This window comes from Narcine bancroftii, chromosome 3, assembly GCF_036971445.1.
Source record: "Narcine bancroftii isolate sNarBan1 chromosome 3, sNarBan1.hap1, whole genome shotgun sequence".
Lineage (NCBI taxonomy): Eukaryota > Metazoa > Chordata > Chondrichthyes > Torpediniformes > Narcinidae > Narcine > Narcine bancroftii.
The window spans coordinates 247,529,029-247,543,141 of NC_091471.1; the positions used below are offsets into that span (position 1 = coordinate 247,529,029).

The 14,113-nt window shown below is 46.1% G+C and overlaps 1 protein-coding gene across 1 annotated transcript in view; it reads right to left on the reverse strand.

Moving 5' to 3' along the window:
* Positions 1 to 10,288: 10,288 nt before the first annotated feature.
* LOC138758477 (far upstream element-binding protein 2-like) overlaps positions 10,289 to 14,113 on the reverse strand; it is a 60,420-nt gene continuing 56,595 nt past the window's right edge. The window contains 2 exon segments of the mRNA XM_069927436.1: positions 10,289 to 10,749; positions 13,006 to 13,184. Coding sequence (XP_069783537.1) covers positions 10,741 to 10,749; positions 13,006 to 13,184 — 188 coding nt within the window. The 3' untranslated portion in view covers positions 10,289 to 10,740.

The following is a 14,113-nucleotide window of genomic DNA, read 5'->3' on the forward strand; positions in this document are numbered from 1 at the left end:
AGGCTGCACGGGCTCATGGGCCAGAAAGGCCTGTTTCTGCCTAAATTTACATTTAATGATTCAGTCTTAAGAACTAAACATGGGCTGTACAATCAAAACAGCAAACTTTCTCACATGCCACACAGGAGGGCGACCCTGGTCGTCCTCAATCAGCTCTGAGCCTTGTGAACCCCCTCAGCTATGGAAATGTCCTGATAACCCCCTCCCTTTCCCTCAATTCTCCTCCACAGCAAGCAACACTTGAATGATAGATGGAGTAACAAGTGTCAGAACCTGGTGGAAAGCACCGAAGTCCAAAATAAGTGGGGCCTGGTGAACATCACAGCACAGGAAACAGGCTCCTTGGCCCTTCTCATCTTGCACCAAACTATTAATCTGCCTTGACCCACTGACCAGTCCATACCTGCATACCCTTCCCATCCACGTACCTGCTCAAATTTTCCTTGCATGTTAAAATTGAGCCCCCACATTCACCACCGCAGCTGATTCCACAACATTTCCCCCCAGCATTCCCCCCTATACATTTCTCCTTTCACCCTTAACCAGTGTCCTCTGGTTCATGACTTAGAGGTCTTAATAGGGATTCTGAGGCACAGATAGAGAACCAGCGCCTTTTACGTAGGGCAGGAATAGCAAACACCAGAGGACATTTGTACAAAGTGAAGGGAGGCTTCTCTGCTCTTGTTGAAACTCACAGATGCAAGATACTTTACATCTGCTTGTAAACATATACAACCCCAGCCAAGCACTTCATTCAAAACTCCTCACCTCAAATATTCCTGCACTCCCTTGGCAATTCAACCAAGACTTTTGCACCATCATTTTTTTTGAGCAGATCCTGAACCCCATGCCCCCCTCCCCCCCCCCAAACTTGTGGATCAAATTAAAATGTGGTCCACTGAGTCAGATCTGACAAATATGTCATTGAGAAGCATCATATTCCTCCATGTACCTGACGAAGGGCCCAGGCCAGAAACATTCATTTCCCATGGATGCTGCGCAACCTGCTGGGTTTCTCCAGCACCTCTGTGTATTGCCCTCGGCCCCAGATTTTCTTGCTTAATCACTTCCTCCAATTCTGTCTGCGATAATCAGCCAGGCACCCAAGGAACAATCTGCCTTTGGCACCGAGTTGGGTGACCCTGACCCATGAAAGTCCTTTGTTTTCATTGGGTAAGGTGGGAATGAGCTCTGATCCAGAGCTGAACTCCTGACTGGGCAGGTCAAGAATGAAATGAAACTCCACTGCGATGCTTCTCAAACAGGTACTTGGCTAAACCCAGCCTTAAGAGCAAGCTCTTAAGAGCAAGCTCAGGCACCATGGACTATAGAACCAGCTCGTGTGCTGAAAGATTTTATGTCACATCGCTGTGCGCACTTGCTCGTGGATTACAACTCCATCCCAAGAACCTGTAAAATAAAAGGCATTTATGTGCTGCTTTCAATCTATTTCACAAACACAAAAATGGCTGGTGTGAACGCAGAGAGACACAGCACTGCTCTGAAGGGTTGAACCGCCTAGTCTTAATGCTGAACAGGCTGTTAAAGGAGGCCGGTGCCCAAAATGGTGGCACCTGTGCTCAGTGGAGGCCACAAGGGGTTGAAAACTGGGGAGCACCAGAAATAGGGAGGACATCCCTCCCACCCTTGTTAAGAAGGAGGCGCAGAGGAGAGGACCCAACAGGACGGTGGCCACGGCCTGAGAGGGGCTCAGCGAATGATGGACCCACAGGCTCATGGGAACCAGGTAACTGGTATTTGAGAGGGTGCTAAAGGAAAGGTTTGCCGAAGGTCCTCGAGCGCTGAAGGCTTCGTGATTCTATCGGAGGTTTAGATCTTGAGCTCGGGTGGCCGATGGATCGAACAGGTGGCTGCAGAGGCCGCGGGAGCACTGGGGGCAAATCCAAGGACACTCAGTGACTCTGAAGGGGCTCTCTTTCTCTTGTACTGTAAGGGGAACCAGACAACACTAATGGCGACTCTGCCTGAAGGCAAATCCATGTAATATTACATGTTCTGTACCATTACATGACAATAAGGGAATCTTGAAATTAAAAAAAAATTGGGGTATGGTTGACGTGATGGTTAGCGCGACCCCTTTACAGCGCCATCAGGAGTTGGGTTCAAATCCCGCACTGTCTGTATGTTCTCCCTGTGTCTGCGTGGGTTTTTCCCATTTTCTCCCACCATTCCAAACGTACCAGGAGTTATAAGTTAACGGGGTGTGAATTGGGCGGCACGGGCTCATGGGCCAAAATGGACTGTGATGGCATGTCTAAATTTTTTAAAGTCTCACTTAGATCAGATGACAAACGCAGGGGAGATAAGAAGTCCGAGAGACAATTGCATGCAGCCAACCTTCCAGGTTGCAGTTCGTCAGGGATAATGCATGGATTCCAATGGCATACGTACCCTCTCAACTCTTGAAGCCCTCAGACCCAAGTCGGTTATATATCTTCACCTCCTAATGAAGCGGCCAGACCTGTAGCATTCCACCAGCAATTTCATCTTTTTACTACAATCTTCAAAATAAGGTGGACTCTTTCCATCCCCCCCCCCCCCCCACCTCGAGTCAAAGGGAGAGGTATCCAGGGAGGATAGAACTCCCCTCTACTATGACCGAAAAGGGAAGAAAACAGCAAGTATATCACCCAGATAAAAATAAAATTAAATCAACCCAGTAACATTTCTTGTTAATCATACCACGTACAACAATGGTCCATTTAATCTTGCAATAAAATTTGCCTGGATTTTTAAGAGATTACTGGATTTGTTATTTGTTGAAATTATTTTTGGCCCACTCCAATCGACTTATTAAACTGTTGCAATATATCCAATCAGCAAATTTGCCGCTTGTGTCAGATTAGTTGATCAAGGCATTTGCATTGGAGTCTCATGATTGAAAATTCAAACCACAGTCTAAAACCCACAATTACCATTGTACTGCGCTGGGGGAACAGGAGTCATTGCACAGATAGAATGAGCCCAGCACCACTGATGTTCTGGAGACACTGCAGATGCTAAACTATGGAGCAAAGAACAAATTACTGAGGACACTGTTTGGAGTTTGAAGATGCTGGAATCTGAAGGTAAACACAATCTTCTGCTGGAACTCATTGGGCCAAGCAATAGAACATTTCAGCTCAGCACAGGCCCTTCAGACCTCAATGTTGTGCCGACCCATATATTCCTACGAAAAAAAAAACCTTCCTACCTCGCAACCCTCTATTTTTCTTTCATTCAAGTGTCTATGAGTCTCCTAAATGCCCCATGTGTTCCAGCTTCCCCTCCATCCCTGGCAAGGCATTCCAGGTATCCACAACACTGTAAAAAAACTTACCCCTGATGTCTCCCCTAAACTCTCCTCCCTTCACTCTGTGCAGATGTCCTCTAGTGTTTGCTATTCTTGCCCTGGGGAAAAGGCCCTAGCCATCCACCTTATCTATGGCTCCCAGAATCTTGTAGACCTCTATTAAGTCTCCCCTCATCTTTCCAAATACATCGGTCGGACAGAAGTGACAGCCCGTCACGTGATACTTATGTTCTAGCCATATCATATTGTATCTCTCTCGCAGGTTGACTGCACACGTTGATCCAATCTCAAAGAAGGCCTGCCAGCAGCTATACTTTGTGAAGTGCTTGAGGAGATCCAGTAGGCCACTGAAGACTCTCGAAGACTTCTACAGATGCACCGTGGAGAGCATTCTGGCTGGTTGCATCACTGTCTGGTAGGGAGGTGTTAACTCTCAGGACAAGAAAAAACTCCAGAGGGTTGTTAACTTGGCCTGCAACATCACGGGCACCAGACTTCACTCCATCAAGGACATCAACAAGAGGTGGTGGCTTAAGAAAGCAGCCTCTATCCTCAAAGACCCAGGCCGCACCCTCTTCACACTGCTACCATCAGGAAGGAGCCTGAAGACAAGCACTCAGTGGCACAAGGACAGCTTCTTCCCCGCCACCATCAGATTCCTGAATGATCAATGAACCAAAGACATGGCCTCACTTTTTGCGCTCTATCATTATTATTGCTGTAAGATGGTTCATAATATGAACTTTTGCGCTGCAACGCTGTCGCAAAACACCAAATTTCATGATTTGTTCGTGACAATAAATTCTGATTCCGATGCCAAACATATGAGGAGCCCAGGGTTCGTTTTGGTCACCAATTTTTAACTTCGGCATTCTTAAGTGCAGTCGTGCTGTGTCATTGAGCTTTAAGTACATCTTCGCCACAAATGTAACCGAATTTATCACAGCTGTTGTGACATTGAGGCATTTTTTGCTGTATTGAATCTTCCAGAAGACAATAAATGCTATTGTTAAGTACACTCACTAAGCTATTGCCTGAAGAACATGTGCATCACATGCATTCAATCTATGTCAATGTAATCCACAGCATCTGTATGTGAGCTGCTTTTATAGTGTCTGCATCTATCCTGGGCCCAGGCCGAAGACAACATTTGCATAGCACCTGCACTGGCAGGTTTGGACTGACCAAATCAGGTTGATTTGTGGGAAATGTAACAACAAACGAAATATGATAAGAGGAAAGGTGAAATTTGATTTTGAAAGGAAACAAGAGGAAGGAGACAGGGGAACAAGTTGGGGGGGGGGGGGGGCGGGGGGAGGGGGCAGTGGGTTGTAAATAGAAACCAGAGAAGTTGATGTGAGAAGCCACCTGCTTACCAGAGTTCAGTAAATTTATTTTGGCCTGCAGCAGACCCCTCCTGTTCTACATCCATGCGTTCAACTGCCAGCTCTGAACCTACCTGGGGTCCATCAAGGATTGTAAGCTCACCTCCCTGGGGAATGCAGGTCCCCATCTCAGCTCTGGTCGCCTGCCCTCCGGAACTCCCTACACCTCCCTCGCCAACTCCAGGCCAGTGCCCTTGCCGCCCACCTGTCAGACCTCCCACACCTTCGGTCGCCAACTCCAGTCTTGACACCGGGTGCATGCTTAATAAAAAATATTGCACTCAACCCTCCTTACTAATCCCCACCCCGGCATCTTCTCTTGTGGCTACAGGAGGTGCCACTGCATCCACACCTCCTCCTTCACTACATTCTGGGGGCCCAAACGCTTCACTTGTGTGTCTGCAGGAGTGATTTACTGCATCTGCTGCTCCCTTTGTGGCCTTCTCTACATCAGAGACTGAGCACAGACTGGGAGATCACTTCGCTCTTTCCACACAAGTGACAGGGACATCTACAGCGGCCAACCATTTCAGTTCTGCGCCCCACTCCCATACATATGTCCGTGACCCATGTACTATCCCAAGACCACTCATAAATTGGAGGTACACCTGATTTTCCATCTCCAGCCAGATGCCATTAACATCCACTTCTCCAATTTCTATTAGCCTACTCTCCTTTCCCCCTCCCTTCCTTACCTTTTACCCAGATCTCCACCCCCTTCCTTACCTTTCCCCCAGATCTCCACCCCCTTCCTTACCTTTCTTCCAGATCTCCACCCCCCTCCCCCTGGTTTGCTGCTGTGGCTTTCCTCCTTCATCCACCTATTACCATTTGGGACCATGCTCCTCCCCCACCCCTCCCTCCCTTACTTTTCTGTTCGACATTGTTCCATCTTGATGAAGTGCACAAGCCCGAAACATCTTTATCTCTGCTACATAAAATGAACTGATTGACCTGCTGAGTTTCTCCAACATTGTGCTTTTACTTGAACCACAGTGTCTGCAGACTTTCGCATTTTGCCTCTTGATTTCACCATCTGCTTGGGGGTATTGTTCCTCCAATTTGCAAGTGGTGTCAGTCTGGCAGTGCATGAGACCATGGACAGACATGTCAGCAAGGGAATGGAACGGAAAACTGAAATGGGTGGCCACTGGGAGAACCACGTTATTGCTGCGGACAGAGCAGAGATGTTCAATGAAGCGATATTCCAGCCTGCATCCAGTCTCCCCAATGTAGAGACCACAGTAGGAGGACCTGATGCAGATTCACAAGTGAAATGTTGCTTCACCTGGGGTCCCAAATAGTGGAGAGGGAGGTGTAGCAGCTCCTGCACCCCCATCCCAAAAACGACTGATATCTATTGCTCTTTTTCTAAATCGACTAATGTGGGAAGAAGTGCAGTGAAGTTTATAAAACTCATCATTAAACATTGGTTATATCCCTGCGTGACCTGCTGAGTTTCTCCAGCGCTTGTGTGCATTGCACAATCACACCTACAGACTTTCCTTTTTATTCCCGTCTCCTAGACCAATGACTATTCCAAGTGATCTACCAGACTACAGGCCCTGGTGACAGTTCCCACTTTAAGCCTGGAGGTGCAGCTCCAGAGTGAGAACAATGGTCCTCACTCCACCATCAAAATTATAAATCATAGCCCCTTCCTACTCCTGGCCCTGCGCTTTCAATCAATTTCTGACCCCAGGCTTCAATCTGCGTGGATTTCAATTCTGCTTTGAAACCAGGACAATTTTTAACTTCCGTGAAAAATACATTAATCAACTGTACCTTCTCCATTCTGTCCGCATCAATGACAGGTATCACCCAGTAGCCGACCACTTCAATTCCGCACCCCACTTCCACGCTGATGACGGCCCCATCAAGGCCACCCACACATGGGAGGAACGACGCTTGATTTTCCATCTGGGTCACTCTCCAACCGGATGGCATTAACAATGGACTTCTCCAGTTTCTGCAAGCCTACTCCCAGTTCTCCTCCCTTCCCCTTCTTTCTCCAGCTCTCCACCCGCTCTCCCCTCCATTCACCGAGTCATCCCCTGCCCCATTTGCTGGTGTGCCCTCCTTCCCTTATCCACCTATTACCTCCTGCTTTTGGGATTGCGCTCCTCCCCCCAACCCCATTGAGTGCCTGCCCATATTTGGTCCATACCTTGATGAAGGCCTCAAGCCTGAAATGATGGTTATGTATCTATACTACACGAAGTACACCGGCCAGCTGAATTTCTCTGGCACTGCATTTTTAATCAACATTGGCTCCTAAAATGTTAGCTGACACACACAATTTCCACATTCCAAACACTTAGGGCTATGCAACACTTGTGAAAATTATTAGTTTTCCCTGCCCATTACATAATTTCATCAAGGTCAACTATAACCTAATATAACAGCACCCAATATTTCTCCAGCAGATGGCAGGACAGCACTGAAAGCCCACACATCAGAATGAAACAGTTCCATCTGCAGGCAAAACGACTTGAACAGGTCCGGGCTGTTGTGATGTGAAACATAATTCTCAGACACCGTGATTGTAGTAAAAACACCCAGAAATGCCGGAGGAACTCGGCCAGTCTTGTAGCACCCACAGGGACTTGGCCCTTCAAGGAATATTCCTCAAGGAAAGGCTCAGGCCTGAAACGTTGGTAATATATCTTGAACTCCCATGGAAGCTGTGAGACCGGCTAATTCCCTCCAGCATTTCTGTGTGTTTTAGGGCTGTTATGATGATTTACTGGGCTCCAGTCAAACTAAAAGCCACCAAGCTTGAAGTGACATCAAATGCCAGGATTAAAATAAGCATCAACAACGTGTAAGCAATTAAGAGACAAAATCATTCATTTTATGATTCCATTCTGAACCAAAGTTGGCCTGTTTTGACCCAAGATGCATATTGGTGCAACAGAACAAATTTTGTGACAATAAACTCAATTCTGCTTCGGTGATTATCAGTCTGATACTGCTAAACTAACCAGACCAAGGATGCAGGGTATTCAATTCAGCTCGGCAGCTGACAGTACCGTAGATCCCTTGTCTTGGATCCAGTGCTCAATCTTCAGTTCCAACACTGAGCAGGTGGAATTCGTACAAACATGATCAGGTGGGTTTCCTCACATGTCCCAAGAGCACACAGGCTGGAAGACCGATTAAATCACCCCCAGTGAGCAGGAGAATCTGGAGAAAACTGATCGGGATGTTTGGGGGTGGTGTAATTGGAGATGGGAGGATTAGGGCAAATGGGTCTGTTTCCCTGCTGTCTTTAGTCAGGACACAAGCATAAATATTATCAGTCTTACAGCCGGTCCTCAATTTCAGGTCCGCAAAGGTCTCCCCTTTCTAAAACGGGCTGACGATCTACTGTAATGGATAAATATTGGGAGGAATTTGGTAAGATTAGATTTTAAGACAGTTAGGGAGACACCTTTAATGCTGGCCTTGCTAGCACCATGCACATTCCATTGATTGACAGATACCAGTGATCACACCCCATCCATGCTGTAGAAGAGAAAACAAACCTCAGCAGTTTACTGCGAAACTCCTGGCATCAGTAGCTCAGGGTGAGGCACAACATGCCTGTTGCCTGCACACACCTTATGCAGTGCAGGACAGGCCTTTCAGCTCACAATGTGACCTATGAAAACAAACTCCACAATCCAACCCTTGCATACCTCACCCTATTTTTCAAAACAACCCACCTTTTTCTACTTGCTTACATCACTCCCAGCAATGAATTGCAGGCACCCACCATTGTGTAAAAAAACATTCCTCCATTCACCTTAAACAGATGTCCTCTGGTACCTGCTATGGTTACAATGAGATCAGTGGTGATCTTATCAAGTGAAGGAGCAGATAGGGAGGTATAGGCCTGCCACAGCTGTGGCCAACAACTCAAGGTCCTTTAGGTATAATCAACGAGCTGCTGGGGTGGGGGGGGGGAACATGGCTAGAAATGGTCAGTAAACATTTCGGGTCTGTATCCAGTCTCCTCCAAGCTTCCCAGCCCAAAACGCTGGCTGATCATTTTTACCTGCAGATGTTCCCTGCCCCACCGAGTTCCTCCAGAAGCTCGTTATTTGCTCAAGGCTCCACCATCTGCAGGTTGTTTCCCCTTGCCCGTGAGATGGAAATTACAGGAAGGCAAATGCAAATTCCTGTCACTAAAACCCCACAAGGGATCCCTTGCAATCGGCAGCCAACCCCTTGTTCACTCAGGGTTCACAGGACATAGTTCTATTGATTGGAGCCCAAGGTCAGCCCTGCATGTGCCTCACTGCTCTTCACACTCTTGTCACCTCAGTCTCCAGCCCACAGCCGGTGTCACATCTCACTGCTGTCTCGATCACTGCTGCCTTGGTGTGTTGATAATGCTCTCTTCTCCAGAAGACCAGACTGTATCTCCTTCCACAGGAATAGGTCAGGGTGTACTCTGCCATTGCTGGCTCCTCCACTCACCATGTATCTCCTCCCCTCACCATGTATCTCCTCCCCTCACCATGTATCTCCTCCCCTCACCATGTATCTCCTTCCCTCACCATGTACCACCTCCACTATTCTGAAACATTCCACAGAATTTGGTCACATACTGTCTGCGCTACTCTGGGACACTATAGATTCAATCACATCAACTTATCCGGTTTTCATTACCCCCACCCCCCACCTTCTCCATCACCTTTCTCCGAGCTGTCTGTCTCTCCCCTTTCAGAACCAAAATCCATTCTCACCTCTCCTTCCATCATATCCAATTAACACCTTTTGTTGCTCTGGACTCCTCACCCTACCAGACTTACGTCTTTATTTTGACACCATCCTGTTCTTTGCTTATACTTTGAAGATGGCTCAGGCTGGCAATATATCTCTCCCTCAGATGGATGCTGCGAGACCGGCAGAGTTCCTCCACCATTTCCGTGTGTTCTTACTTCAGTAACATACAGTCAGCACCTCTCTGGGTCTCTCTAAATCGGTTCAGCCCCCGACTATCTGCATCACACTTATAAACTCCATAAGCTGCCATACTGCTATTCTAACTCACAAGGTCCTTTAGGTGTAATCAGGGGGAACTCAGCGCATGGCTAGAAATGGTCAGTAAACATTTTGAGTCTGTACCCAGACTCCACAAAGCTTCCCATCCCAGCCCAAAACACTGGCTGACCATTTTTACCTGCAGATGCTCCCTGACCCACAGCTCTCGAGTGTCAAGAATTCAACAGTATCTCAATGCCCACAGAATATTTCTTTCACACACTGCAGAGGCCAATGAATCCAATCCAATGAAATAGTTGAAATAACCCAGTGCTACTTTCATCAAACCTAGTAACAGGGTCAAACACCAGGCCTGCAGACACGTCAGGGAACACAATCGACCAAAGGGTCAAACCTGCACTTAGAAAATTCACCAAAAAAAGAGCATCGGTCAAGGTCCCAACTCCTCGCCCTCTCTCCAGACTGAAACCCAAGGGCAGTCGAGCTGATATTTCGTGCAGGATCGGCTACTGCTTCCTCGAAGTCAGCATCTTCAGTACAGTGAACAAAGGCAGAGATCGACAGCTTGAGACAGGCATGAAGTATCATAGTAAAGGGGTCACTGTTTTAATATCATTTATTGTGAAGTGTAAAACGAGCGGTAAAAAGTAAAAACCAAGCTTACACTGTTTTTTTTTTAAACCTTAACAGACAACAAGATGCAAAAAACAGACCAGCAGCCATTTTCAGTGTAATGGATTTGATTTCAACAGTACATTGTCTGGAATGTTCAACTATCTTCAACTAAAAGCCGAGTGATCTATATTTAAAAAAACAAAAAGTATTACCCTGAATTTTTCACTTTTCCCCCTCCATTTTTTTTTGTTTTTTTTTTCCTGTAGACGGACTGAATCTGAAGTTGGAGCTGAGCTTAATCTATCTCCTACACTGGCTCAATATGAACGTCTTTAAACAGTGATAGGGAACCTAAGCCTATGGATCTTCATCAGTCCGCATCATTGTTAAAAGGAATATTCTTCCCGACGATACTGCAATCGTCCCCCGTTTGCTTCACTGTGTCTGTGGGAGAGAACATATTTAATGTGGAAATTAGTGGGGGTGACACAATAGGGAATCCATCGGTCAGATGAGGCATCGCTATGGCAAATGAATTTCAATATCGTTAAGTGTGAGGTATTACATTTTGGTAGGAAGAATTAGGCCATATATTGTTTGGATATGGAGTCGAAGGAGGATGGAGAAATAGCGGGATTCGAAGCACAAACAAATTCTGACAGGTTAACAAGGCAACAGGAAAATGCAAAACAAGCATCAGATTTTATTTCCAGAAGCACAGTTTGAAAAACAGAGATGTTAAGTGTGCGAAACTTCCCTTCACCGAGCACTGCGCAGGGCTTCGGTCTCCGTTTTAGTAGTCGCTGGATAAAATTAAAAGATTTATAGGCAACACCAGAATAGATGTTCAAAACTACTGGAAAGATGGCACAAAGGGGCTCTTTTCCCACAGGAAAACAGAAGAACAAGGAGTGTGTCCTGAGAGAGCACTGCAAGATTTTGAGATGGTTGGACAGGGTGGTTGCAGTTGAACCCATCTGTTGCTGAGACCAAAAACTGGAGCTCGCAATCTATGACAGTCAACAATCAACCCTACAGGGAATTCAGAGAAATCCAAGATGCCGAGAACAGGAAGCACATTTCCACAGGAGAAGCCGAGGCATAAAGCAGATGCGTTTAAGCTGGATAAGCAAGAGGGATAAGAGCAGTTATGCTTGATGGGTCAAAGTAGACACTGGTATGGAACAGCTGGTGCCAATGACCCATTCCAGTGCTGTGGGCTCAATGGGGCTCTAAATCACTGGATTATCTCTCAGCATTGCTCATGGTTAAAATTTAGGCCTACCCTAAAGCCACTGATCTAAATGGATACATTTCTAGCTAATTCCAGCTATTTATAAACCTGACACCAGAGGGCATTTTTATCTCATATTCTAAGTTCAGGCTTCTGATCAGCAACTGGTTTGCTTTTTTTTTTAAATAACATTTTTAAACTTTTTTTTTTAAATGCAGAGTCTGTCTGCTTCAGGAAACGAGATGTGTTCAAAAGGAAAAATGTACAAAATTGGGAAGAATGGAAGAGCTGATTAAGCTTCTTCAATGGATGAGTATTGGCTCAAATTGGCCAAACAGCCTCCAGTGCTGAAGGATTTGATGCTGCCACAGCTCTGAGCACTTGGTCCAAAATTACAACACAACTCCATTTAAAGAACCTGTAAAGTAAAGGCATTTATATGCTACTTCTAATCCATCACACAAACAGACTTTGCAAGTTCCATTTTGATTAGGTGTCGGGAACGATGTGAAGTCAGAGATGGTTTTCCGGAGTCACTGATGCATCACATCCTCAAATGCTTGCAATGGAAATCTTCAACAGGTCGGAGTCCGTCCAAAGGAAGCATATCTCACCACAAAAGACTCGTGTACCAGTCTTATTTTCCTGCTTCATCGAACCTTCGAGGATTACGAATAAAGAAACGACGCCCAAGGTTTTTAAATCTTCAGAAGTGCCAGTTCAGAAATCATGTCACTTTAGTCACTGTTAGTAGGATCATTGAGACTGCATTTTCTGGAAGCGTGTCATGTCCCATTTCGGAGATGAATGCAGAGTGGACACCCTTCCGATGATTACTTTTGCACAACTAGGAGACAGTTGTAAACAATAGGCACGATAATTCAAACAGAGGGAGAAATATGGAGGAGAGTGCGAGAGAGAGAAAAAAAGGAGAAAGGGGGAGAGAAAGAGGTGAGGAAGAGGGAAAAAGAAAGAAAGAGGGGCGAAAAGGAAAGGAAAAAGCAGAACAGAGTGCCAGTGAAAGTCCAGAAAAGTTGGAAGCAAAAATAGTTAGAGTTGATGAAAAGAAATGCCTGTATTCACTCACAAGGCCAAGGTGCCTCTCAAGCATCAACATGAAGTAAGAGCATTTTGCTAGGAAAATAAAGCCTCAGCCATTTATACCACAAACCTTTCACTGTTAATTACAAGAGGGAACTATTCCACATGTTGGTTCTTTTGCGCATTAAAACATTGAAGGGAAAAAAAAGGTGTGCAAATGGATGGACGTATGCAGTCTCCCCATTGACTGTGCGCTGCCCGGTGTGAGGAACAGAGTTGTAGGCTGAACTTACAGGCCAGTTTCAGTTGGTTGTAGCCACAGTACCATGATCACTGAGTGAAGGCAGAGCCATGTCCCAGCAGGCACCGCTGCTGCAAGGAGAACAGAGCTAAAACCTGTAGGGAGGAGGGGGTTGCGGACGTACCGGTTGCCCTTGTTGTGCGGGAGGCTGCTGGGGAGCAGGCTGTGGTGCCCCTGGCTGCCCATAGTATGCTGCCTGCTGTCTGTAGTACTCAGCCCAGGCTGCACTGTAATCCGGCTGGGCCCCAGGCTGTGGTGCTGCTGCCGCCGCTGCCGCCGCCGCCGCTCCCTGGGCACTCTGAGCTGTGGAACAGAGAGTAGGCGTTCAACATGTGATAAACCCAAACACATCACCATCCCAAAGAAGGAACTTCCTTCTCCCCCCCCCCCCGAATCTCGCCAATGTCACTTCATCCTCAACTGCCAACCAGACACAATCAGAAATACTTAGCAAGTGAAACAAATGTCTGCAGATGCTGCGGTTGTTGTAAAAAGAGAAAGGCTGGAGGAACTCAGTAGGTCTCGCAGTATTCACCCAGACGAGGGAAAAGATATATTACCAACATTTCAGACCTGAGCCTTTCTTCAAAGTATGAGAAAAAGCAGGAAGATGTCTGAATAAAAGAAATAGCAGGGGGAGGAGTACAGCCCCTGGTATCTGGAATTCAAGCAACCAGCAAAAAGAGGAAAATAATTTTTTTAAATTATAATAATAATAAAATAACAGGCAAAAAATAAACAAGTTTAAAATTGTAAAAGCAAATGCTCTCTGAAGTAACACATAAACCTTTGGTGAAGATGGGAACAAATATTCAGCCAGCGGGTGGCCTTGAGTCATGCTTTGCTCGTAGCAGCTGTTTGAATAAAGTTGTGTGAAACAGTGATGGTGTCGCCCAGGATGAAGAGCTGGTTGATGCTGCTTGCCATTGGGGTGACTCTCTTATAAGTGTCTTCTTATCCCTGCTTCGTAAAACTCGACCCAGTCAGAGGCTTTATCTGTAAATTTGGTGGGGGTTTAATTATCTATAATGTTATTGTTCATCTTTCGGGGGGCTCTGTGGAGGGAGAGGAACCTGCAGATGCAGTGAAGGTTAAATGTTTTCACAGAATGTGACCGAAAATAAAGTAAAATGCTTTAAGGCCTATATATTCATGCAAGTGAACTTTGTTCAGTGCAAATAAAATACAGTGTTTTTGTCTTTTAAACTGTTTATTCTTAATGCAAGTGTATT